The following is a 27,066-nucleotide window of genomic DNA, read 5'->3' as shown; positions in this document are numbered from 1 at the left end:
CATCATCATTAATAATTATTTTCATTAGCAAAACTTTTATTATATTTATCGATTAATTATTCTTACTATTATTATTATTATTTACAATTTTATATCTCATCTTATTGCATTTCCCATATTGTTTTTGGACCCTTTTTTTTAGTCCTATTTTATAAGTATTATTATTATTTTTTATATATATATCATTTTTTATTGTTTTATTAATACTATTTTATTACTATATAATTATTTTTATTTTATATTTTCTTATGTTTTTATTACACTATTATTGCTCTTTTATGACAATTTCACAATTTGACAAAATATATTTTATATTATTATTATTATTATTATTATTTCATAGCCTGTGACCGCTCCTCTTACCCTCCCCTCTCCTCTTCCATGTAACATGTGACCACTTTGTGAATATATTCAAGTAATAACACCATTTTATTTGGATTTTAATTCTGTATTTTTCTCCTTTTTTTCCCGCTTCTCTTTATGTTCCTTCCTCACAGATCAGGTCAGTAAATTCGACTTTCCCTATTTCCGTTCCCATGCACTTGTATGTTTGCTTAGATTAGACCAATGGGAGGGCCGTCTGCCGGCCGGGTGTTGGGTACTTCATGGAGGGCCAACATGATGGCTTGAATGAGCCCACCCAGATCTCTGGTGTGGGTTGGCTTTCTCGGTGGGCTTCACTCATATAGGGGGCAACATGGCACAGTCCCTGTAACTCTGATGGAGAATCTGGGACTGGAGCTGTATATCTCTTCAGTGGATTTATTGGATTTTGCACCTTTACTGTGGACGAGCTCAGGTGCTGATACAAAGTTACAACTTTTTGGAATTTTTTCCCCCCCTATTTGAGTGATTTGCCAGTTTCCAGATTCCTCATATTGGAAATCCATTTGCTTCATTGCTTGTATCCTGTTCTTAGTCGCCATGGGAACAGGTGATCTGTATTAAGGAAAAGTCGTAAAACTAAGAGGAACCATCTGTGGGCTGCGCTGGAATGTATTGATGGGGGTTGCATATATTTTTTTTCAGATTTTTGATTTTTTTTGTTTCTTTTTTTGTTTCTTCCTTCTAGGTACAAGGGGTAAGAACACTTCTCTTCCACCATTGTATCAATAGATAAAGATGTAGCAGAGCTGAGTGTGTCATTTGCCAAAACGTACTGTGATAGTAGATTTTACATAGGACTGCAGGTAGACCTTATGCATTATCTTCCCATAATGCATGGGACTGCAGCTAAATCTACTACACTTCAGGTTAAACCTATCACGAAATTATAGCAGAATGCAAAGTGAATGACAAATACAGCTCTGCTATACATCCATAGTTTAGGTTGAGCTTGTTTGCGGTCCATGGTGGGAGCCTTGTGGAATGCTGGTGCCTGAGGTGACAGGTGTGGGCAGGTCAGGGCAGCGCTTGGTAATAGAATATGGCCGGGGGGGGCTATTTTATTAGATGTAGGTGCTTTGCTTTGACTGACATTCTGGTGACAATGTGAATTATATACATGATGTAGCAGAGCTGTATTTGTCTATGCACTGGAGCTGAGTGTTACATTAGGGTGTGGATAAAACAATTGTATTGTTGAAGAGCTTATATTGCAGAGTTTGTTGTATCAGCTACACATTGTGATAAATGACAATGAACTAAACCGACTACAAACTCAGCTCTGCTGTGTCTGACACATTCAGCTCTGCTACATCTGTAACTGCTGCTGGGTTACACATCATCATGTATATACTTATATGCTATGGCAATGGCTTTGATGGTGGAGGTCGGATCCGGTTCAGGAGGGGCAGCAATGCTTAACCATCTAAGGCTCAAGTCACACATGCAGTTTTTGATGCTGTTTTTTGAGGCACAACCAGAAATGGATTGAAAGGAAATTGAAAAAATAATAGAAGGAATGATATATATAGGAATGGGAGGTATAAAGGAAGGAAGCAATCATAATTCCTGCTCCATCCGTTTCTAGCTTTGTTGGGAAAACTGCATGAAAAACTGCAGCAGTATGTGTGTGTGAATGCAGCCTAATGGCTAAGATAAGGCTACGGCTGGCACTGTGGAGAGCACAGCGCGCAGCATCTTATGGTCTTGGCTGCAACTGCAGACACTTGTGATTACTCAACATGATGACGTGTTCCCGCCTGTTCTTATCTGCAGGGCCCAAGAGGAGATAGAGGCCCAAGAGGAGAGCAGGTAAGGAGCAAAACCCACTCCACCATTCTTAACATTCTACTTATAGAAATAAAAAAATATTATTCAGAATTTTTTATTTTTATTGAAAAACTCAATTTACAACTTTAGGGTTTATTTATTTTTACTTTTTGTTGTTTTTTTATTTTATTTTTTTTTCATTTCTTTGCAGTTTTTTTTAACTATTAAACATAAATATAATGGAATAAATCATGATTTCTGTGTAGTACTACATCCTGGTATGATCTATGGGCTGTGTGTTGTAGTTTTTAAACAGCTGGTCTGTATCTATAAGGATGGGTATATTGACGATGTAATATATATATATATATATATATATATATATATATATATATATATATATAATTATTATTATTATTATATCACATGCTGAGACTTGTAGTTTCTGAACAGCTGGAGAGTTAGTTGCACATCAGTGGGATGGACCTTCCATATATGTATCTATAAGGATGGGTATATTGACGATGTAATATATATATATATATATATATATATATATATTATTATTATTATTATTATTATTATTATTATATTACATGCTGGGACTTGTAGTTTCTGAACAGCTGGAGAGTTAGTGGTTGCACATCAGTGAGATACACTTTCTATATATGTATGTATCTATAGGGATGGGTATATTGATGATGTATTTTCTCTATATATTATAATACCAGTTACCTGTACTAGTATGCTCTACATGCTGGGAGTTGTAGTTTCTGAACAGTTGGAGGGTCAATGGTTACACATCAGTGAGATAGATCTTCCATATATGTATCTATAAGTGATGGATATATTGATGATTTTATCTCTCTATTATGTTACCAGTTGAATTGACTTTGATACTAAGGGTCATTGCCCCCAGCATACAAAGTGCATACACTTTATGTAATACACTTCATGGCAAATTTGGCCTCCAGGTTCTATGGTTCGGCCCAGTATATGTAGACTGCAAACTCCTCTAAAGGTTTCTCCCCAACTTCTATTCAGGCCTGAAGACCATGTTGGCATCCCTTAGGAATGTCATGCGTTTTCCACGTTGGGGACGGTTAACGAAAAAGTTTTTTACTCCCACACAAGCTATTAGACCCATTACAAATCTCAGATCAGCAGCTGACCCATTGTGTTAAAGAACTCGGTCAAATGATGGCCAGCTCAACTTGCTGGGCCCATGGTTGTATGTTACCTCAATAGTAAACCTCTACTGGAGGCCTTGAACAGCACCCCTATGGGCTACTTACTTACCCCATCATCTTTTCCATGTTTTTAATCCATGATATCTGTCTTATAGGGACTTCCAGGAAAACCAGGAAGAGACGGCGATGATGGACTCCCAGGCTTACCCGGACCCCCAGGCCCTCCCGGACCCCCTGGACTTGGCGGAGTAAGACATCAGCATTTTATTATATGACTATCATGGTAAGATGGAATATTTGTTTTCCTTATTAAAATTTTTTTGTTTTCTTCTAGAATTTTGCAGCTCAATATGACCCATCCAAAGCAGGCGGTGACCCCGGACCTCAGGTGAGGAACCAACTATTGTTTGGCCAATATCATGGAAAACACAGAAGAAAAGTCGGATGTGATATTACTAAAGCTTTGTAACAATGAAGGCATTTTCATTCTCTTTAGGGTATCATGGGACCAAGAGGCCCCCCAGGACCCCCTGGACCCCCTGTAAGTATATCACCCACTAATGGACCATAATGGGCCCCTTATATAATCACGATGTGTCTGTAAGATCAGGAGCAGATGGGAAATAAAAAGAATAAGAGGCGATAAAGCTCGGAAATAAATTCTCGTAGTTATGCATATGGGATTGGGTGTATACAGAATAATGGAAGCTACACCTGCGAGGTCAGGGAGTGATGTAGTTGTCAGGTCAGGGAGTCATGTAGCTCTGGGGAGATGCTCCAGGATGTAGAGAAAAAAGCTCTATGTTGAGGGTAAAGCAAGTTTTGGAAAAGGTTCTGGCCTCTTAGATGAAGGGTAGTACCTTATCGGTGACTGGGATATGGGCTACTGGTGATGTACCAATATGGCCATTAGGTTCCTCACACCCCTGTAACCTCAGTTCCCCGTTCTGGGGGAATTCATACAGGGGTGGTAGCCCAGGTAGAAGAATTGGCTAAGGGGGTGTCATGTTCTAAGGTATGGGGGAAACATGAGAGGGGTAATAAAGCTCTGTGGTAGGGGTGATCTAGCTGTTGGATCGGGGGTAATAAAGCTCTGTGGTAGGGGTGATCTAGCTGTTGGATAGAGGGTAATAAAGCTCTGTGGTGGGGGTGATGTAGCTGTTGGATGGGGGTAATAAAGCTCTGTGGTAGGGGTGATCTAGCTGTTGGATGGGAGTAATAAAGCCCTGTGGGAAGGGTGATCTAGTTGTTGGATCGGGGGTAATAAAGCGCTGTTGTAGGGGTGATCTAGTTGTTGGATAGGAGTAGGGTAATAAAGCGCTGTGGTAAGGGTGATCTAGCTGTTGGATTGGGGGTAATAAAGCTCTGTGGTAGGGGTGATCTAGCTGTTGGATAGAGGGTAATAAAGCTCTGTGGTAGGGGTGATCTAGCTGTTGGGTAGGGGTAATAAAGCTCTGTGGTAGGGGTGATCTAGCTGTTGAATAGGGGTAATAAAGCTCTGTGGTGGGGGTGATCTAGCTGTTGGATGGGGGTAATAAAGCTCTGTGGTGGGGGTGATCTAGCTGTTGGATGGGGGTAATAAAGCTCTGTGGTAGGCTTGATCTAACTGTTGGATGGGGTAATAAAGCTCTGTGGTAGGGGTGATCTAACTGTTAGGTAGGGGTAATAAAGCTCTGTGGTAGGGGTAATCTAGCTGTTGGATGGGAGTAATAAAGCTCTGTGGTAAGGGTGATCTAGCTGTTGGATAGGGGGTAATAAAGCTCTGTGGTAAGGGGGATGTAGCTGTTGGATAGGGGTAATAAAGCTCTGTGGTAGGGGTGATCTAGCTGTTGGATAGAGGGTAATAAAGCTCTGTGGTAGGGGTGATCTAGCTGTTGGATAGAGGGTAATAAAGCTCTGTGGTAGGGGTGATCTAGCTGTTGGATAGGGGTAATAAAGCTCTGTGGTGGGGGTGATCTAGCTGTTGGATAGGGGTAATAAAGCTCTGTGGTGGGGGTGATGTAGCTTTTGTATAAGGGTAATAAAGCTCTATAGTAACAGTGATGCAGGAGAAGTCTAATAAAGCTCTTGGGGTGGATCTAGCTGTTTGGTAATAAAGCTCTGGAGTAACTTAATGCAGCTGTTGCAGAGGGGTAATAAAGCTCTGGGGTAAGGGTGACGGTCACAAACTGTTCAAAAAACAATGCAATAAAGCTCTTTCACAAGAATAATGGAGAACCTGGATAAATGAGGGAAGAAGAGACGGAAAGATGATAAATCTTATGGATGAGGATCATGTGTCATTGGGATTAGGGGAATACAGGGATCAGGATGTGGGGAATGAAGGAGAGCAATAAAGTTCTTGGAGAAAGTTACGTCATTTCTCGGATAAGGATCCTGTGGTACTGGGGTAAGGGAATGAAACTCTAGGATCAAACTATAACTATGGCTAACGGAATGATGTCTATGGGAGTCTATGAGATGGGGGTGATACAGCTCCTGTATAAGGAACTATATATACTTGGCTTCATATAATGTAGGATCGGAGTAGGGAAAAGATGTCCTTTTATAACTATGATATCATCTGTTTCTCTGTAGGGTTCTCAAGGTTTCCAAGGACTTCCAGGAGAGCCCGGTGAACCCGGTCAGACTGTAAGTTCCTCCACAACAAATAAAAATACTTAACATCTTCAAGTTAAAGAAGAACATTCTCATTAAAGACACAACTTTATGTATTTTCAGGGTCCCCTAGGTTCAAGAGGTCCCGCTGGCCCCGCTGGAAAACAAGGTGAAGATGTAAGTATAGAGGCCAAAGCTACAAGACGCCATGTTATCGTATCAACACTACTACTTGTATGATGTCTTAACCAAAGCCCTATGTTCCTTGTCATTTTTAGGGTCATCCCGGCAAAGCTGGAAGACCTGGTGAGAGAGGCCCAGTTGGACCTCAGGTATGGTTCTCCTTATTTATACCTATGGCTTAAACAACTATAATGAAAGTAAAATAAACTTCCCCACCACATATCCAACTATAAAGCATGATATCGTCCCTAAGAAGGTTCATATTGTACCCTATGAATGGAACCAGTTGGGTTATCACCCCTGGTTAGTGACATGATGGTGGCCACCCTTCCCCATGAAGTTATTCCTGTTAGTTCCAACCATCCCCTTCCTCCAAGGCATCATGGTCTTATATTTGTAGACCATGAAAACTATTTTCGAGACCCTCATCCACTAATGTTTAACTTTTATGATCTTTTAGGGTGCTCGTGGCTTCCCCGGAACTCCTGGTCTCCCCGGATTCAAAGGCATTAGAGTAAGTATAGGACATATAGGTAATATAGGTGAACGTACACAAGGTATTTCACCTCCATTGTATTCTAACCTATACGTAGACTGGTGCTGTGCAAGATCCATGATGCTGGAGGCCTGTAAACAATTGACATTGTGTACTGGCCACTCCACTTTTTGTAGAAAAGAAAACTTAATAACCTCTATCATTTTGATTATGTTTTCAATCTCACTTGTCATGCTGTACATAGTAGTATATGGTATTTGTGTCCTGTGATTTGTGGAGATATGGTGCTGGTGTTGGTACCATGGTACCCTTGACCCAAAGAGTGGCTGGGTCATGGACAAACTCAGTGGTGAATGAGGCCCAGATGGGCCCATTGCCCCATTTACCCTCCATATGATCCGGCCCTGCTTGGCACACCAAGACACAATCGAATGATCACTCAATCAGTGAAATTTTTTGGCTCAATAAACAAAGTAATTGACCTATTATTGTTTTATTTCAGGGTCATGCTGGCAGCGATGGACAGAAGGGAGCTCCCGGTGCCCCTGGTGTCAAGGTATCGACTCTCATCATCAACACTGAACACCTACTTTTAAAGGCTTTACCCACCCACACTTCAGGATTTAGGTGTAGTCGTAGAAGAATAGTCAAATATTTGACCCCCCCCCCCCCCCCAAAGCAACAACATTTTTTTTTTAGAATGGGACCATACACAGAGCTATGACAACACATGTAGTAACAATAGTAAAAAGATTAAAAAAGGATAAAATAACTACAAAGTAAGGATTAATTTCAGTAAAGATTTAGTAGACAAGTCCAGAACCAATAGATTCATATTATACAAACCAATATGGTGGCCGTGATCATACCCTAGCTGGTCTAGTTAGGCTCAACTCTTACACATTGTACGAGGTTTGGGATCTGTATACCTAATTTATTCCTTAAAGGGCTTGTACAGTATTGGCTGCATAATTCTAAAAAAACAATGCCATACCCATCCACAGGTTGTCTGTGGTATTGCAACTCGGTTACAGCCATTTCAATAGCCGACTTAACCTAAGTGTGGTGAGTTGTGTGGATAAAAAAGGATATTTTTCTCAACCTGTACAACTCCTTTTAGTCTGCTTTATGGGTCAGATGTAACTCCATGCCATTGACTATATATCTCCAAAAAGGCAGGAAGTGATGTTACGAGATTTTTTGCTGACTACGACTACACTAAAGTCTCTTCAGTAGCACCTAATCATTTTATGTTTATATTTTATCTATAGGGTGAGACTGGTGCCAATGGTGAACATGGATCTGCAGGTCAAGCTGTAAGTATTCAACTAAATTATTATTCATTTTTTTTGTTTATACTTCATTTCAATTATTATATATCAATTCGAATTAAAATTATTGGTAGAAATATTATCTTAATGGAAATTCATGTTAATATGATAAATGAATAAAAATCCTAATATGTTTTCTCTGTGTTCTCATACAGGGTGCTCGTGGTCTCCCCGGTGAGAGAGGTCGCATTGGATCCCCAGGCCCCGCTGTAAGTAGCTGATGATAACATCCCCATCGATGACTGAAATTACCTTAATACGTATTGATATTGCAAGAAATATTGTCAATTAGAAATTATGGTGGCCCCCATGTTGGCCTATGGGACTGCAGGAGTGTTCACTCTCCGACCCTTACCTTACCCTCTCCCATATTGATCAGATAGCTATTAAACTTGTAATCGTTGGGAGTTCCCCCTTCAGGAGGGCCTCCCCCACTGATCATAACAACATAAGCTAATTTTCCTATATGTGTGGTAAATATTGGGCCACACACGCCACGTATAGTTGGCCATACACAATAGTCTTGCGTTGGCCAACAATTTGGCAGGACCAGCCAACCACATAATGTGTATGGCGGCCAAGACCCACAGATGATGTTGGGGGATAGAAGGATCAGATATGTTGACTTTTAACTCCCCATTTTTTCAGTTCTTTGCAAGATAATCCACCCATGGTGTCTGGCAGTGGCTCATCCCTTCTCTATTCCGAACTCATGACTACTCTGCCTTGCTGAGTGTTCATGAATAGAGAGACATATCTGTTGACTATTTGACGCATGCTTACTGTGCTTACTGGGGTTTTCGGATTCCACATATTCGGCGGTCCAGAGAAATAAGGAAGATAGATATTTCTGGTGGGTCAGATCTAGGCCCTTGTGTCTGATTAGACCCAAAGGACTCCACACAGTAGAGCAATTATAAGTATTACATACGGAACATAGTGGTTGGTTGGCTCTGGTATCTGTTTTATATTGGGAACCATACAAATGTAGCATGCGCCACACCATTGGCCACCAATAAATATTGGTTACTATCAATAACATATGTAGATCAGAGAGGGCAGTAAAAAAAACAAAAACATTTGTCCTTCCCATTACACCCCAACATTCAGTACTCGTAAAGGAACTGGTCATGGCTTAAACTTAGATACATACAGTTCATTGCTTTACTTGTGTTTAACTTGTGTCTTCTTTCACCAGGGTGCCCGCGGAAGTGACGGTAGCGCTGGCCCAGTCGGACCTGCTGTAAGTATAGGCATTTAATATTCTCCTGATTCTAAATAGTAGAAGCGGGGTCATGTAATATTACTTATTAGAGGCTATGGTGTAGTGCCATGTAGGAATAGCAATAGGAGACAACCGTAAGGAACAAGCCAGATGGTACACCTGTTATCCTTATCTTCTCTTACCCCATTTTCGGAGTGTTAGTGGGCCGACATACTAGAAGAAATTGAATAAAAAAATTTGTAAGAAGAAAAAACTCTCATAGGAACTAACTAGGGTTACAATTAGCATTCTTAACAAGACAATGGAAATAGTGAATACTCTGTAAAACACTTGTCATTGGTAGATTATTCTTTAATTTAATTTTTTAAATAAATTTTTAATTTTTCTGTATTTTAGGGCCCTATTGGTTCAGCTGGCTCCCCTGGTCTCCCTGGTGCCCCCGGTGCTAAGGTAAGTTGGTCAAGTCATGATATGATATGACTGGGGAAGGTCTTTATTGGGTGCCGCTTTATAATGGTTGGCCATTTTTTAACAGGGTGAAATAGGACCTTCAGGTAACACTGGCCCAGCTGGTGCTGCCGGAGGAAGAGGTGAGCCCGGACCCCCTGGTGCTGTCGGCCCTGCTGGACCACATGTAAGTATTAGTTGGACTTTGACAATTGAAGATATCATGTATTAACGATCACAACATGGTTAACCCCTTTTTATTTTTATTTCCCTAGGGCAACCCCGGTAACAATGGTGTCAATGGAGCAAAGGGTGCCGCTGTAAGTACTGTATAGATTTGGCTTATCTGTTAAAGGGGTCGTTCAGGACTGTCTCTGGTCTATGTCTAGTATTATATCGTGGAGCTTCTAGATTTTCTCCTTACTTGTAACAAGCCAGTGCTGACTTATATGTTAGTGGACAAAATGGCGGATACATAGTTGGGATGAGGATGGAAATGTGGGTAGATGACACTATGCATTATTATAGCCATTCTTATTTCTCTTTAGGGTCTTCCTGGTGTAGCTGGTGCTCCTGGTCTGCCTGGAGGCCGTGGTATTAATGGACCTCCTGGACCTGCTGGACCCGCTGGACCCAGAGGTCTTGTGGTAAGTTACGCAATTATGTATATAGTGCCATATGGTTCAATAGTAAGATTCCATCTATACTTCTATCACATATACTCATGATAATATGTTTATTACAGGGAGATCCCGGTGTTGCTGGTTCTAAAGGAGATACTGGAGCCAAGGGTGAACCTGTAAGTATCAAAAATCGAATTTGGCCTTTTTCATCCATCATAACAATTATTTTCCCAATCAGATTAACTTCTGAATAATTCCATCTATAGCTAGTTCTTCATGCTGATCACAATGTGTCTTCCAATGCAGGGTATTGCTGGAAATGCTGGCCCCGCTGGTCCACCAGGTGAGGAAGGAAAGAGAGGACCCAATGGAGAGGCTGGATCTTCTGGCCCTGCTGGAAACGCTGGAATTAGAGTAAGTATTTTATTACTGACCTTATTACATTGACAAAATAGTGGAGTTCCAGATGTGACATCTAGACTTGTCATAGGTTGGGTATGATACACTGATGACATTTTCCATTCTACAATACATATGCATCTATATACTCCTTCAGATTACATATGATATGTATAGTTAACATATAATACACAAATATGTTCGATATAAAACCTTATAGGTCCTCTGGCCCATTTATAGATTTACTAGGACATTGGTCAACAAAACATAAATGATATTTTTCATTGTGCGATACATATATATCCTTATACTTCTCCAGATTACATTCCATATGAATCCTTAAACATAAAATACACAAATATATTTGTAATGAAACCTTTTAGGTCATTTAAATATTAACTATGCGAATGGTCATCGATACATAGACGACATTTTTTATTTGCTAATCCTTATAAATCCATATACGTCTCGTGATTACATTGAGTAAGTTAAGTTAAACATATAAATCACAAATATGTTGATAACATTATAGGTTATCTGACCCATTTAAATATTTACTATGAGATTGGTCAACGATACGTTGATGACGTATTTCATTATGTGATACATATTCATCTTTACACACACATAATGCACAAATCTGTTATCAATAGCAAAGCATTGATCAGCCAACCCATTGGACTTTTTGTTATTAGACATATATATATACATATATATCATCTATATGGTGTTACTGTCTCCCTATTAAGGCATTTATATAATTGTATCATCAATTTCTAACTTGTGCCTTGGCTATCTTTTAGGGTGTTCCTGGAACCCGTGGTCTGCCTGGCCCTGATGGTAGAGCTGGCGGCATTGTAAGTTAATTCCGCTTCAGTTTTATATTAATACTTAATAATTTTACCCTTAAAAAACCTGTGTAATATATAAATTTATTGTATTTAGGGCCCAGCTGGTAACCGTGGTGCTTCTGGTCCTCCTGGAGCAAGAGGTCCCAATGGAGATGCTGGGCGCCCCGGAGAGCCCGGTCATCTTGGAGCAAGAGTAAGTTAATCTTTGTACACATCAATAATCCTTACGCCTGTTCTTAGGATATTGGAAATGTTCTAATAACAATTATTCTTGTTGTAGGGTCTTCCTGGATTCAGTGGAAGCACTGGTCCTCAAGGCAAAGAAGGTCTTGCTGTAAGTTTATTAAATGCACCTATATACTGCCAGATATTGGTTAGCCATTGACGATTAGAGACCTTACGTTCTAGCAGGTAATTTGGCCCTTATCAACATATCTATCAGTCCTGGATATTTGGTGAGAGACACAGGGGGAAAGAAGAAACACACTAAGGATTAGGTGGGGCATAGTCTTGTTATGTAGACCACTTTGTAGGGTTTATACTGATGCTTGGTTCATCATAGTTGGGTAACCACAGTTGAGATGAAGACATTGTAGCATCCTGTGATACAGATCATCATCAGAAAGATTTACCATTGATTATTCTACGTTGAGCTCTATTTGTCTTATATTGAAGGGTCTTCAAGGTATTGAGGGTCGTCCCGGAGCTGCTGGTCCATCTGGACCCAGAGGTGAACCTGGTAGCATTGGATTCCCTGGACCCAAAGGTCCAAATGTAAGTATTACATGAAAATACAATCTTTAGCATAAGAGTCAATGAAGATGGTAGAACCATACCTGACATGCTGTCTTCTCCATTCAGGGTGAGCCCGGAAAGAATGGAGACAAGGGAAACCAAGGACCTGCTGGAAACAGAGTAAGTACATTGTTAAATACTAAAGTGATAAATCTTATGTAGACATACATGGAACTAGAGGCTGGTGGTTTTACGGATAGTGTAGACTTCAATTCTCAATTCTAAATAATTTGCCGGCAACAGAAGAACCACTTGCTAGTTTCCTCTCATGGACTCTATACGGAGTCCTAGGTTCTTATTGAGGAACAAGTCTAGAATTCAAGTTTGTTTGAGCTTTTTTGCTTTAATTAAAAAAATGTATTGTTTTTTTAGGGAGCCCCAGGCCCTGATGGAAACAACGGTGCTCAAGGTCCTGCTGGTCTTACTGTAAGTTAATACTTATATTATTCACCCAGAAATTCTTCATAATACAAAACTTCTTTCTGCCTAGGATTCTAAGATGAGGCAAATTTCTTGTTTTTGATCTGTAGGGTTCTCAAGGAGAAAAGGGTGAACAAGGTCCCGCTGGTGCCCCAGGTTTCCAGGTAAGAATTGTTCACTTTTGGTAAAGTCCAATATAAAGAAGCCTAGAGGCCTAGAACCTGGATATTAACCATTATGTGTTGTGTTTTAAAAGGGTCTTCCAGGTCCCGGTGGTCCTCCAGGAGAAGTTGGCAAACCCGGTGAAAGAGTAAGTAGCCAATTGATTTGGGTTTGGTAACATCTAGCTCATCTTTCTTGTTAAATTTAGATATTATTATTCGTTTCCCTTGCTTATATGGCAGCAAGATATCCCCATCAAAATTGTCCCCATCCACAATGGGGCTCACAATCTAAGTTTCCTGTCCAAGACTTGTACACGCTAGGTTAGATTTCATAGGAAGTTTATTACCTATCAGTATGGGGGAAAACCCATGGGAACATGAGTAGTACATACATACTCCATGTAGATCAGGGATGGGGAAGCTTCGGCCCTCCAGCTGTTGCAAAATTACAGTTCCTATCAAGCCTGGACAGCCAAAGCTAAAGCTTTGTCTGTCCAGGCATGATGGGAATTGTAGTTTTACAAGAGCTAGAAGGGCAAAGGTTCCTCATCCCTGATATAGATGGTGTCCACACCCGAGACCCAAGTGCCAACCACTGAACCACCATGCTGGCCACCAAGTGACCTCAGAACAGTTGTCCAGTCTGTGTAGTAGTTTCCTCTATGGCCAGTGCTATATATATTGTAGCTTACAGTCCCTTGGAAAGTTTCACGCTCTAGTTTAGTGCCCCATTGTTTCTTGCAGGACCTTTGATACCATATCTAATAATATTTCTTCATGTATGCTTCTAGGGTGCCCCTGGTGACTTTGGCCCTGCTGGTGTTGCTGGTGCAAGAGTAAGTATTACATTAAATTCAGCTATATACCCACCCTGTATCGGTATATATACCATCCACATTGGATCAAATGTTTAAAAATTAATATTCATAAAAAAAATTCTGCTTTTCAGGGTGAGCGTGGTGCCCCTGGCGAGAGCGGTGCAGCTGGTCCCCATGGACCTATCGGACCCCGTGGACCAACTGGTGCCCCCGGAACTGATGGAAACAAAGTAATTTTTTTTATTTTTTTTTAACAAAAATGGGTCAGCTGCAACTTTTTGGGGGGAAATGTAATACAATGTAAGCCATTCAAAGTCATAGACAAGTATCTGTAAATCCAGAGAATTACGCAGTTCACAAGGATCAATAGCGATATGGGAAGAGAACCCTGCAAGTCGTAGTCGCATGGCCATGAAGATAGGTGTTAGTAAAGTAGTATAATCATAGGGGACAGATCTAATGCCCATTGGTGGCCATATGATCATAGAGATGGAGGTAACACAACAAGGGTTAATTATTCAAGGGCAAAACCTTAATGGGGAAGTTGAAGTTACAATAACGTTATTGGGGTTAGGAACAAGTTATAATAGTTGTTGCCGGGCTCATGATCCATAGATGTGTATGGTGATGTGCCTAGTGCAAGTTTTAAAGGGGATGTACAGAACACCAATGGGCGGGGCCTGTGCTGTGCTCCACGCCCTTAGGCCCTACACTAGACATAGCATTGGTTTTGCCCTTTTTCATTGATGATACCATGTATTCCCCATTGGTAATGAGATTTCTGTGACTTTAGGGAGAACCTGGTGCTGCTGGTCTGGCTGGAACTCTTGGACCCCAAGGCCCTGCTGGAATCCCAGGAGAGAGAGGAACAGCTGGAATCCCAGGACCCAAGGGAGAGAAGGTGACTTGTTCTACATTATTGCCATATGAATGAGGCCCAGCTTGTTACACAGCACCCAGTTATGGCCATGACTGGGGAATATCCTTCAATATTTTTGATCTTTTTAATCCACAGGGTGATGCTGGCAATTCTGGAGATTATGGTAACCCCGGAAGAGATGGTGCTCGTGTAAGTATATCCCCCCACTATGCTTTATAAAATGTACACCTTCCCAACTCTATATACAGCTCTGAACTAGTATGGAACATTTCCCAGCTTACACCACTCTATAATATCATATGCCATATGCATCCCATCATGCTCCTGTCATATGCAACACATCATGTATCATATACACTCGATCATCTATCATATACAGCCCATCAGCTATCCTATGCACCTCATTATATATAATGTGCATATATACATTCTGTCATATGCAGCCCATCATGTATCATATGCAACCATTCATATATCATATGCACCACATCATGTATCATACACACTTAATCATCTATCATATACAGCCCATCATATATCATATGCACTATATCATCTATTATATGCACCCTATCATGTATCATATACATCCCATCATATGCATCATCTGCACCACATCATCTATTTATAATCATTTATCATATGCAGCCCATTATACATCATATACATCCCATCATTTATCATTAGCACCCCAGCATCTATCATATGCAGCCCATATAATATGCACCATATCATTTATGATATGAAGCCCAACATATATCATATACATCCCATCATGTATCATATGCACCATATCATCTATCATATGCACTGCATCATCTTCAATCATATGCAGCCCATCATTTATTATGTGCAGCCCATCATCTATCATATGAACCTCATCATATATCCTATGTAGCCCATCATATATAATATACATCCCATCATTTATCATTAGCACCCCATCATCTATCATATACACCCCATCATTTATCAGTACCACCCCATTATCTATCATATGCACCACATCATATATTATATGCAACTAATCATCTATCATATGCACCATATCATCTATGATATGCACCCCATCATACATCATATGCAGCCCATCATGTATCATATGCACTATATCATCTATCATATGCACTGCATCATCTATCATGTGTAGCCCACCATCTATCATACAGATCCCATCATTTATCATATGCACCTCATCATATATCATATGCAGCCCATCATATATCATACGATATGTTATTTACACCCTATCTTGACTTTAAACTAATATGTAGTGACGTGTATCCCTTCCCAATTCTGCTAGCCTGCACTGGTCATTGGTAGAGGGGCAGGGGACAATAATCGGGCAGTAATGGGAAACTGGGAGTAATGGATAACAGTAATAGTAACTGGGAAATGCTCCCCCTTGTGCAGAGGCGTCCACATTGTAGAAGTCAACCTGCATATACAGTAGGATAACTATAACACCAACAACCACTTATGTACAGAGACTTTTACCATAAATATTGGCCATACTGCATTTGACCATGACTGATCCCATCAACATCATAAAAAACAAACAAACATCTATTACTTTTTCCTTTTTTTCCTATTACATATATCTGATCCTATTGTTCTAACATTATTTTCCTATTTGTCTCTTTGTAGGGTCCCGCCGGTGCTGCTGGTGCCCCAGGTCCAGCCGGAGGTCCCGGTGACAGAGTAAGGATGTGATCTGGATACAATACAAGAATCTAACAGTCCGTATCTCTTCTGGCTTTAATATCTAGTTACTTCTTTTAGGGTGAATCTGGACCCGCTGGTCCCTCTGGACTCGCTGGCCCACGTGGTGCTCCTGTAAGTCAAATCTATTATGATCCATGTAGTAATAAACTGAAATAAGGGAAGAAGCAATGACTGATGGTCTTCCTTCATTTGTAGGGTGAACGTGGTGAAGCTGGTCCCGCTGGTGCTACTGGTTTCGCTGGACCTCCTGTAAGTTATTGATCTTGTTATATACTGTCCATAGGTTGTCAGTAAAATGGACTGATATAATGCTATAATGTGCTATCCCCTTAGGGTGCTGCTGGTCATTCTGGTGCTAAGGGAGAAAGAGGTCCCAAGGGACCCAAAGGAGAACTTGGTGCTCCCGGTGCAATCGGACCTGCTGGATCTCATGGCCCTGCTGTAAGTAACTTATTGTATATATATATATATAGTAAGAGCAGTATAATAACAGCTTAAAGACTGGTTATTATTGCCGTAGACCACATCTATAATCTGTAGTCAAGCTATAATATCGAAGAGTTCAAGTTGCTCACCAAACTTTTAGTTCTGGATAGGATATCATTCAAAAAGATAACTTCAACTTGTCTTCTACTTAGGGACCCAATGGACCTGCTGGAGCCCCTGGTGCCCGTGGTGATGCTGGTCCCACTGTAAGTCAACGTTATTGATACAATATATTACGATGACCATCAACCCTATGAGATAGAATTAACTTTATCAATATGTTTCCTTCTCAACTATAGGGTCAAACTGGATTCCCCGGCCCCGCTGGAAGAGTTGGTGCCCCCGGACCCCCTGTAAGTGTTCAATACCTCTTCTAGAGATACTTGTTGTAACTATAAGAAACTAGAATTGACTATTGATGAGCCCGGACAGGAGTGGGATGACACAATGCAGATCTTCTCCAAAAAGATGGATAGGACCTAAATTGCATATGTCTTTTCCCAAGGGAGCATGGCTTCGCCTATAAGACTCCCTGTGCCAGCTAGAGGTCTCCCCAAGGTAAAAATAATACCCCCACAGACATTGTCATTTGGAGAGCTCCTGGCTGGTGAATGTAGTGAACATTGGTGCACATAGTACAGTGTAGGCATCATATAGACTTGTCCGGACTGAAATGTGCTGGGCTGGTACATGATCGGCCCAATCTGTATGGCGGCGTTGGTCATCTTTGTAAGCCTTAGCTTTAGACCAACTCCATACAAGATGAAGGCGTAATAAAATAAAGAGTAAAGAACAAATACAGTTTTCCAAAAAGTTTCAGCACCCTTCTCCCCCATCGTTACGGTACATTTCATAGACTTTGCATGGCCACAGACAATCCTAGTTCAATGACGCCATATTTAATTGTATGATCGCATATATATATACATATATTACGTGTATACGTAATCTGCCCTTTTGTATCTCTATATTTACAATTCTCTATTTTTCCCCCCTATAGGGTATTGGTGGCCCTCCTGGCCCAACTGGACACCCTGGCAAAGATGGTCCAAGAGGTCCACGTGGTGACAGTGGCCCAGTAGGCCGTCCTGGTGAGCAAGGTCATGGTGGCCCACAAGGTCTGGCTGGAGACAAAGGTCCTTCTGGCGAAGCTGGTGCCCATGTAAGCAGCTACATCATTTTTATTCTCATAAGTTTAAAGGAACGTGACAAAAAAAATATTTTAAAAGTTTATAGACCGGCAGTTGCAGCATAGTATATGATGATTATAAGTCTATATATTTATGTAATTTTTTTTCAAATTTTAACATTTTCCTTATTTTAACCTTTAGCACATTTAGTACCATCCAGTTTATATTGTCCACTATTCTACATTTATACCGTGCAGGGCGTTAGTGTGTTATATAATATATTCTTCACCTCTTTATCTTAAATCATAGGGTCCACCCGGTGCTTCCGGTCCCTCTGGTGTTCTTGGTGCTCGTGGTATTGTTGGTCTTCCCGGTACAAGAGGAGAGCGCGGTCTTCCTGGTGGACCTGGTAACAATGTAAGTGACCTGATATGGAAGATAAAGTAGTCGTATTTGATTAATATTTGGGTACAGAATAACGTGACACCGCAGAAGTAAGGGGGTGACCCTACAGTCCGTGCATGTAATGGAGATCACCACCAAATGCAGTGGCTAGGTAGTGGGCTTGTGCAATGACTAGAGCTACAGTATAAAGCAGGGAAGGGGAACCTTCGGCCCTCAAGCTGTTGCAAAACTACAGTTCCCATCATGCCTGGACAGCTAAAACTGTCCAGGCATGATGGGAACTATAGTTTTGCAACAGCTTGAGGGCCGAAGGTTCCTCATCCCTAGTATAAATGTATGAAGAACAGCAGGTGGAGCTTGTGATGAGATGGAGTTCAGACAACCTAGACCAGGATAGGGACCAGTCAGCTATAGCAGAGCTACCAATCCCACCATTAGCCAATGGCTGTCTAGGCATGATGGGAAGTATAGATTTGCAACAGCTGGAGAGTCACACGTTCCCCATCCCTGCACTTAGACAACGTTACTCAGATAAAGTCATGGCGTTATGGGACTGAGCTCAAAAGGAGTCAATGAAGAACTGGAAAGCATTGCCCATTACAAAAAATAACATCTAAAATATTTTATTTTTGTCTTTTCTCGGGATAGGGTGAGACTGGCCCCTCTGGTCTTGCTGGTCCCGCAGGTTCTCGTGGTCCTTCTGGTGCTGTTGGAGCTCCTGGTCCCGTCGGCCATGCTGGTGAAGCCGGTCGCGATGTAAGTAAATGACTTCATTCCATGTTAAGACTATTAGGTCCATTATTACCTTATATCAGGTGACCTCGTGATATCTAGTCCAGACCAGACTTGGTCAACTCATGTTCCCTAGCCACCCCTAACCTTAAATGTTCTCACTGGTTCCCCAAGCTGCTTCTAGTCCTCGACATATAAAGGCTTCTCTAAGTGTAATGGATTTAAAGGGGTTCTCCAGTGAATAGCTTGTCATTGTGTTTTTCCCCCGTAAAACTTCCTTAACAATATCACGATGACCCAGTCATTCCAACCCTGCGGATCTAGCCAGGCCGTATTCACCTTCATTTGTATTACAGCCATGTCTGCAGTAGTAGCAGAATTTATTGCATCTTCTCGAAAACTAAACACATCTATTTTATTCTAGGGCCACCCTGGTAACGATGGACCCCCTGGTCGTGATGGTCTTCCCGGCCCCAAGGTAAGTCTGGCATCTTATTTTTAGATATGACAGATAATGTAATTCCTCTGTTGAACAAATATGAAAAACATTGGTGTCTTTTGTTGTTGTTTTTTAGGGAGAGCGTGGTTACCCTGGCAACACTGGCCCTGCCGGTCTTGCTGGTGCTCCCGGTGCCATTGGCGCTACTGGTCCTGCTGGTAAATCTGGAAACCGTGGTGAGACTGTAAGTTGAAGGAAATTTGGTGGACTTACTACTTTAAGCTAGGACATTGGCTGGTGGGGTCGATACTAGAGTGGGCGAGTAGTAAAATGCTTGAGCGCTCAATATATTTTTCAATACTTGAGTGTTTGATGGACAAGCCCCATGGAAATCAATGGGAGACTCAAGCATTTTACCAGGTTCCACCTACTCGGCTGAGCGGAGGGTGCTTGGTTAACCTTGGCCGTTATGTTTTAATAAGTGATCACTGACACTTTAGCAAGGGCGGATTAATAGCCAAACGATTTTGTCTAGGAATGTTTATTGCCGTAAATCAGCCCATGTAAAAAGGTCAACCAAATGCTGAACGTAGGTCTACATACTATAGGTATTGCCATAGGTTTGGTTAACACTTGCCTTGGAGAGTTTGCCGGTGCATGTCAAAAATACAGAACAGAAAAATACCATATGCTGCACTTTTAACTCCGATACAATGATGGAGACACAATGAATTCCTTTAAAATCAGTGGAATCCATCAGGGATCATTTGTCTCCGATGTGCAACATTTCTGCTGATGTCATTTTTGTTGTTATTGTTCTGCTCCAATGATGGGAGCACATCAAAAGACATTGCACCTGTGAATCCAGCCTTAAAGGGATTATCCAAGATGAAAAAAACCTTATCTCCTCATTACCAGAAAAAGCGCCACCCTTGTCTTCAGTCGCTCTGTGGAATTGCAGTTTATTTGCATTGAAGTGGAGCTGAGTTGTAATACTACACACAGCCTGAGGACAGGTGTGGCACCGTTTTTGGAAGAAAGCAGATAATATACTTGAATTTATGATCTATTGCAAGTAATTTATTACCAATAATAATATTAACCCATCCCATCAGATATAACTTACTTTCTTCTGATGCATCTAAAATAAAAAATAAAGCAACTTTGCTAATCATTTTGGTTACAAATTTTCTACCAAACTGTGTCTACTGCTCCTATGCAGACCTGTGTGTCTCCATGGTAACAGACTACAAACAAACCCTGTGTAGTCTGATCCTGCAGTAACATTTTCTTTTCCATCTGTCGTGAGCTTCAGTAATGTTCTATAATCATTATTCCTGATAGTAAATCTATTCTGTTTAGTGATTGGCTCCTTGTTCATTATAATTACATGGAATACATTATTAGACACTTGAGAAAAGTTATGATTTATTCAAATTACCCACAAAAATTTTCATGATATTTATTTAGCAAATATTTTTTCGCCCTATTTTAGGGTCCCTCTGGTCAAGCTGGTGCTGTTGGTCCTGCTGGTGCAAGAGGCCCATCTGTAAGTATCATTTTGTGTACCTCAATATATAATAGGATTCTACAGAACCGTATTTAGAATTCTAGAGGACGTACAAACATAGCAAAGATCAAATAGTTTGAAGCAAAATAAGGGGTAATATACACTATTAGGAATTATAATTCCTAGTTATAAGGAGTTACGTTAGATCCGAGTAGCTATAAAGAGCGACTTTTTCTATTAAGGACCCAATATACCAATGCCTTACTTGGACAGCCCCGATTTCAATGGGCCCCATGTAATACCTCATTTCCCCAGTGGAGGTGCTACAAAAACATTTAGCACTTGCTATCAGGTTCTCCTAGAACTGTCCAGGCATGATGGGAATTGTAGTTTTGCAATAGCTGGAGGGTGGCAGGTTCCCCCTTCCTGCTCTAGAGATTACAGCTGGTTGTTTAAGGACTCATCGACAGGACTTTTCCCACACCTTTTCCCCTCACCCACAATATATAATAATTCTAAACACTAGAGGCAAAGAGAAGAGTCCCATCGCTTTCGTAGGCTTGACTAACATCATGCTGTACTTATTAGGGTCCCAGTGGTCCTCGTGGTGACAAGGGTGAAGCTGGTGAGAAAGGACCCAGAGGTCTTGATGGTCGCAAAGGACACAATGGTCTGCAAGGTCTTCCCGGTCCCGCTGTGAGTAAAGACGCCCTTCCATATTGCATTATACATTCATATAGTTATATACATTATACACAGTTACTGAAGGTGTTATATATTGTGTCTGGTAACACTTTTTACCTTTGCCATTCAGGGTACTCCAGGAGAGACTGGTCCCGCCGGTACTGTTGGTCCAGTTGGTCCCCGTGTAAGTAAATTTAATCAGCATCATAAATTAAAAAAAACATTAAATTAAATCCTTTTTTGTTTCATACCTAATTTCTTAATTATTCCTATCTTTCAGGGTCCCTCTGGTCCATCAGGTCCCCCAGGCAAAGAGGGTCGTTCTGGACACCCAGGTTCCATTGGTCCCGTTGGTCCCCGTGGTCCACCTGGTTTCTCAGGTCCCGCTGTAAGTGGCACCTTCATAAAATTTTAATTCCTTGCATGTAAATATTTTAAGCCTAGACTAATGACTACCTTTAATGTTACAAAGGGTCCCCCTGGTCCCCCTGGTCCTCCTGGCCACCCTGGTCCATCTGGTGGTGGATATGAACATGAAGGCGGCGGAGAATACTACAGAGCTGACCAACCTGCTCGCAGACCCAAAGATTATGAAGTTGATGCTACTCTGAAATCTCTGAACAACCAGATCGAGGTCATCCTGACCCCAGAAGGCTCAAGAAAGAACCCAGCCCGTACCTGTCGTGACTTAAGACTCAGCCACCCTGACTGGACTAGCGGTATGTACAAGGACAGAGAAGTGGTCGATGCATCTTCCATCTGTTGTAGACAACCACTTTTCAGAGATCAGGTCATCTTCTTGAGTAGAAAGCCAACATATCGCAAAACTTGGTACTGTCCAAAAATAATGACCTCTATGTTTCACTACAGGATTCTACTGGATTGACCCCAACCAAGGCTGCTCTTCTGATGCCATCAGAGTATTCTGCGACTTCTCCACCGGTGAGACTTGCATCCACGCCAACCCAGACAGCATTGAACAGAAGAACTGGTACATCAACAAATCCAACAAGGACAAGAAGCACATCTGGTTCGGAGAAACCATCAACGGTGGCACACAGGTGACTATTGTGTCCAGGGCCCTTGTTAAATACATTAAATATAAAAATTTTTAAAACTTCCTAAATTCCTCACATTATGTTGCAAATGCAATATTTTTTTTCTTTTTAATCTCACTAGTTCGAATACAACGATGAAGGTGTCACTCCCAAGGATATGGCCACTCAATTCGCCTTCATGCGTCTGCTGGCTAACCATGCCTCCCAGAACATCACCTACCACTGCAAGAACAGCATTGCCTACATGGATGGAGAGACTGGCAACCTGAAGAAGGCCATCATGCTGCAAGGATCCAACGACGTCGAACTCAGAGCAGAAGGCAACAGCAGATTCACTTTCAGCGTTCTTGAAGACGGCTGCACGGTAAGTCCAGGGGGGGACTGTAGTGATACTTATTTTCAACATGGCACTACATGATCAACGTGAAAAAACCCCAAGCTGTTTCAGGGTCGATAATAAGTTTGGCCCAAATAGAAATTGTCCTGATTGCCCTCAAAAGTCATGTATGACACTTAAAGGTCTCCTAGCTTTCAGATATTTTTTATTTACCCTGTTCAGAGTAGGGTTCCATGCAGTGGCAATATGGTAAGAAGTAGAGAGTAGCTCAACTCGAGCATGTACGAGTTCGGTTGTTCAGTATTTGATTACTGGTGGTTGAAGAAGTTGGATGCACTCCTGGGGAGTCATGGTGGCTGCATTCAACCTCAGCCACTGGTTTTCCAAATGATCGAGCATGCTCAAGTTCAGGGCCGGCCTTAGGGGTGTGCAGCTAGTGCGGTTGCACAGGGCGCAGCATCACTCCCGGCCAGCAGGGGCGCTCCTGCTGTTAGATGTTCTGTCTGCAGGAGCGCCCTCCTCCTCCGCAGGGGTTTTCTCCTTTCCCCTCTCCTGCCTTCCGGACAGCGCCCTCGGGCCACACAGGCACTTGCCAGACCATCAGTACCTGGCAAGTGCGGCCCTCTCAGCCCCCTGATGCCGCCTCTGTGCCTGGCTGGTTCTCTCCTTAAACTCACATGCTGCACGGAGCTGCTGACGGCCCCTCCCCCTCTCCTGCTGTGTGTGAGGAGGGAGAAGGGGGAGTGATGGCGGCAGCTGGAGGCCTCCTACCAGGGACTGGACTATGAAAAGGAGCAGCAGCATTGACAGTGAGTGTCATCATCAATGTGTTGTCTGTCAGGCTGCTGAGTGCTGCTAGTATTTCCCAAACCCCCATTATACCCTGGTAGCTGGTGTGTGTTACATGACTACAACTCCTATTATACCCTGGTAGATGGTGTGTGTTACATGACTACAACTCCCATTATACCCTGGTAGCTGGTGTGTGTTACATGACTACAACTCCTATTATACCCTGGTAGCTGGTGTGTGTTACATGAATACAACTCCCATTATACCCTGGTAGCTGGTGTGTGTTACATGACTACAACTCCTATTATACCCTGGTAGCTGGTGTGTGTTACATGACTACAACTCCTATTATACCCTGGTAGCTGGTGTGTGTTACATGACTACAACTCCCATTATCCCCTGGTAGCTGGTGTGTGTTACATGAATACAACCCCCATTATACCCTGGTAGCTGGTGTGTGTTACATGAATACAACCCCCATTATACCCTGGTAGCTGGTGTGTGTTACATGAATACAACCCCCATTATACCCTGGTAGCTGGTGTGTGTTACATGAATACAACCCCCATTATCCCCTGGTAGCTGGTGTGTGTTACATGATTACAACCCCCATTATCCCCTGGTAGCTGGTGTGTGTTACATGATTACAACCCCCATTATCCCCTGGTAGCTGGTGTGTGTTACATGATTACAACCCCCATTATACCCTGGTAGCTGGTGTGTGTTACATGATTACAACTCCCATTATACCCTGGTAGCTGGTGTGTGTTATATGATTACAACCCCCATTATACCCTGGTAGCTGGTGTGTGTTACATGACTACAACTCCTATTATACCCTGGTAGCTGGTGTGTGTTACATGAATACAACCCCCATTATACCCTGGTAGCTGGTGTGTGTTACATGACTACAACTCCTATTATACCCTGGTAGCTGGTGTGTGTTACATGACTACAACCCCCATCATAGCCTGGTAGCTGGTGTGTGTTACATGACTACAACCCCCATTATCCCCTGGTAGCTGGTGTGTGTTACATGACTACAACCCCCATTATCCCCTGGTAGCTGGTGTGTGTTACATGACTACAACCCCCATTATCCCCTGGTAGATGGTGTGTGTTACATGATTGCAACTCCCATCATCTCCCATTATACCCTGGTAGCTGGTGTGTGTTACATGATTACAACCCCCATTATACCCTGGTAGCTGGTGTGTGTTACATGATTACAACTCCCATTATCCCCTGGTAGCTGGTGTGTGTTACATGATTACAACCCCCATTATACCCTGGTAGCTGGTGTGTGTTACATGATTACAACTCCCATTATCCCCTGGTAGCTGGTGTGTGTTACATGACTACAACCCCCATCATACCCTGGTAGCTGGTGTGTGTTACATGATTACAACCCCCATTATCCCCTGGTAGCTGGTGTGTGTTACATGATTACAACCCCCATCATACCCTGGTAGCTGGTGTGTGTTACATGATTACAACTCCCATCATACCCTGGTAGCTGGTGTGTGTTACATGATTACAACCCCCATCATACCCTGGTAGCTGGTGTGTGTTACATGATTACAACGCCCATTATACCCTGGTAGCTGGTGTGTGTTACATGAATACAACCCCCATTATACCCTGGTAGCTGGTGTGTGTTACATGAATACAACCCCCATTATACCCTGGTAGCTGGTGTGTGTTACATGACTACAACCCCCCTCATAGCTGCAGTGTTACATGACCACAACCCCCATCATAGCCTCATAGCTGCAGTGTTATATGATTACAACCCCCATGATCCCCTAAAAGCTGCTGTGTTACATGAACACAACCCCATCATCCCCTGATAGGGTATGATGTAGAAAATAATAGCGAGACGGCACTCACTGGATTCAGCTGGATGCTGTTTAGTTGCAAAAATCACCGAATATAAAATGCAATGGCATACAGGGAAGCCTTGCAAATAAACAGCATCCAGCTGAATCCCGTGAGTGCCGTCTCGCTATTATTTTCTACATCGTATTCTTGTAAGTACCTCTCATGGACTGAGCACCGCTGTGCGTCACTGTAATACCACCATTTACCTGCACGAGCTTCCTGTGCCCCAGCGTCTGTACACTTGGCTGGATGAACGGTGAGGATAAGTAGTGCAAGGATTTGCTACTATTACTGGATTTTTGTACCCTGATAGGGTATGAAGGGGTTGTGGTCATGCAACACTGCAGCTGACAGTGGGGTTGGGCGGTAGGATTTGGTGGTGGTGGGGGGCGCCGAAAAAAGTTTCGCACAGGGCGCCGTCTACCCTAAGGCCAGCCCTGCTCAAGTTGCACTCATCTCTAGAAAGGAACCTGATGGATAAAAGTAGATCAAACCTGCCATCATTTTTGAACTAGTAGGAGCATCGCTATGTCTGACCTGGCGAGGAGGGATCCAATGACCCTTGTTAATACTGATATATAAGGACAGCAATTTATTTATTGTATCTTTTCATTACAGAGACGTACAGGAGAATGGGGCAAGACTGTCATAGAATACAGAACTAACAAACCATCACGCTTACCCTTCCTGGACATTGCACCTTTAGACATTGGTGGTGCCGACCAAGAGTTCGGAGTGGACATTGGCCCAGTCTGTTTCAAATAAATGAACAATATAAAATAAACTAACTTAAGACACGTCCTCTCTTCGCCCCTGCTCTATTTTTTTAATATCGAAAGCTGACATCTTCCGATTTTATGTCATCTCTTAAAATCTACTTACATAAATTCTGGGCAAGAGAAGGAAAACTGTTAAAAGGAGCATCGTGCAATGCAATCGGATGCGTACCAAAAGAGGATACGGAAGTCTTTCACGATCGTAACATCAAGTTGTGGGGAAAGAAAATGTCAGCTTTTTTGTAATAGAAAAAAAATTCAAAAAATCTTAAATAAAAAACGTGAAAGCTTGCATCTTTGTGGCCTTTAACTGTCTACCAAGGAGGAAGTTTAAAACCACGGCTTCCATAGGTTTTAGCTACCTCATTCCCTATGGCTCCAGCAAGTATGAAAAAAGTGGTGCTAAGAAAAGGAAGCGGTTTTACAGAGGTGCTAACTTTGGTACTTGAACCAATAACACGGTGCTAATAAAGAATACCACCCACTTTCCTGTACCGAGTTGTATTGTGTTTTTTGGGGGGGATAAGTCTCCATGAA

General features: G+C 42.0%; 1 protein-coding gene across 1 annotated transcript in view; it reads left to right on the top strand.

Annotated features, from left to right (window-relative positions):
- The window catches only part of COL1A2 (collagen type I alpha 2 chain), a 28,707-nt gene extending 1,886 nt beyond the window's left edge, over nucleotides 1-26,821 (top strand). The window contains exons 3-51 of the mRNA XM_069959413.1: nucleotides 2,161-2,196; nucleotides 3,500-3,592; nucleotides 3,679-3,732; nucleotides 3,841-3,885; nucleotides 5,922-5,975; nucleotides 6,066-6,119; nucleotides 6,221-6,274; nucleotides 6,586-6,639; nucleotides 7,124-7,177; nucleotides 7,893-7,937; nucleotides 8,108-8,161; nucleotides 9,151-9,195; nucleotides 9,574-9,627; nucleotides 9,713-9,811; nucleotides 9,900-9,944; nucleotides 10,173-10,271; nucleotides 10,370-10,423; nucleotides 10,554-10,661; nucleotides 11,450-11,503; nucleotides 11,592-11,690; nucleotides 11,778-11,831; nucleotides 12,173-12,271; nucleotides 12,359-12,412; nucleotides 12,665-12,718; nucleotides 12,823-12,876; nucleotides 12,969-13,022; nucleotides 13,668-13,712; nucleotides 13,826-13,924; nucleotides 14,488-14,595; nucleotides 14,710-14,763; nucleotides 16,222-16,275; nucleotides 16,357-16,410; nucleotides 16,495-16,548; nucleotides 16,633-16,740; nucleotides 16,938-16,991; nucleotides 17,085-17,138; nucleotides 17,786-17,947; nucleotides 18,225-18,332; nucleotides 18,969-19,076; nucleotides 19,477-19,530; nucleotides 19,628-19,735; nucleotides 20,987-21,040; nucleotides 21,590-21,697; nucleotides 21,816-21,869; nucleotides 21,966-22,073; nucleotides 22,158-22,404; nucleotides 22,556-22,746; nucleotides 22,865-23,107; nucleotides 26,372-26,821. Coding sequence (XP_069815514.1) covers nucleotides 2,161-2,196; nucleotides 3,500-3,592; nucleotides 3,679-3,732; nucleotides 3,841-3,885; nucleotides 5,922-5,975; nucleotides 6,066-6,119; nucleotides 6,221-6,274; nucleotides 6,586-6,639; nucleotides 7,124-7,177; nucleotides 7,893-7,937; nucleotides 8,108-8,161; nucleotides 9,151-9,195; nucleotides 9,574-9,627; nucleotides 9,713-9,811; nucleotides 9,900-9,944; nucleotides 10,173-10,271; nucleotides 10,370-10,423; nucleotides 10,554-10,661; nucleotides 11,450-11,503; nucleotides 11,592-11,690; nucleotides 11,778-11,831; nucleotides 12,173-12,271; nucleotides 12,359-12,412; nucleotides 12,665-12,718; nucleotides 12,823-12,876; nucleotides 12,969-13,022; nucleotides 13,668-13,712; nucleotides 13,826-13,924; nucleotides 14,488-14,595; nucleotides 14,710-14,763; nucleotides 16,222-16,275; nucleotides 16,357-16,410; nucleotides 16,495-16,548; nucleotides 16,633-16,740; nucleotides 16,938-16,991; nucleotides 17,085-17,138; nucleotides 17,786-17,947; nucleotides 18,225-18,332; nucleotides 18,969-19,076; nucleotides 19,477-19,530; nucleotides 19,628-19,735; nucleotides 20,987-21,040; nucleotides 21,590-21,697; nucleotides 21,816-21,869; nucleotides 21,966-22,073; nucleotides 22,158-22,404; nucleotides 22,556-22,746; nucleotides 22,865-23,107; nucleotides 26,372-26,518 — 3,999 coding nt within the window. The 3' untranslated portion in view covers nucleotides 26,519-26,821. The remainder of the gene's footprint in view (nucleotides 1-2,160; nucleotides 2,197-3,499; nucleotides 3,593-3,678; nucleotides 3,733-3,840; nucleotides 3,886-5,921; nucleotides 5,976-6,065; nucleotides 6,120-6,220; nucleotides 6,275-6,585; nucleotides 6,640-7,123; nucleotides 7,178-7,892; nucleotides 7,938-8,107; nucleotides 8,162-9,150; nucleotides 9,196-9,573; nucleotides 9,628-9,712; nucleotides 9,812-9,899; nucleotides 9,945-10,172; nucleotides 10,272-10,369; nucleotides 10,424-10,553; nucleotides 10,662-11,449; nucleotides 11,504-11,591; nucleotides 11,691-11,777; nucleotides 11,832-12,172; nucleotides 12,272-12,358; nucleotides 12,413-12,664; nucleotides 12,719-12,822; nucleotides 12,877-12,968; nucleotides 13,023-13,667; nucleotides 13,713-13,825; nucleotides 13,925-14,487; nucleotides 14,596-14,709; nucleotides 14,764-16,221; nucleotides 16,276-16,356; nucleotides 16,411-16,494; nucleotides 16,549-16,632; nucleotides 16,741-16,937; nucleotides 16,992-17,084; nucleotides 17,139-17,785; nucleotides 17,948-18,224; nucleotides 18,333-18,968; nucleotides 19,077-19,476; nucleotides 19,531-19,627; nucleotides 19,736-20,986; nucleotides 21,041-21,589; nucleotides 21,698-21,815; nucleotides 21,870-21,965; nucleotides 22,074-22,157; nucleotides 22,405-22,555; nucleotides 22,747-22,864; nucleotides 23,108-26,371) is intronic.
- The last annotated feature ends 245 nt before the right edge of the window (nucleotides 26,822-27,066 follow it).

The sequence above is a fragment of the Dendropsophus ebraccatus genome, chromosome 2 (assembly GCF_027789765.1).
Source record: "Dendropsophus ebraccatus isolate aDenEbr1 chromosome 2, aDenEbr1.pat, whole genome shotgun sequence".
NCBI classification, from domain to species: Eukaryota; Metazoa; Chordata; class Amphibia; order Anura; family Hylidae; genus Dendropsophus; species Dendropsophus ebraccatus.
This window is presented reverse-complemented; position numbering and strand designations above follow the sequence as displayed.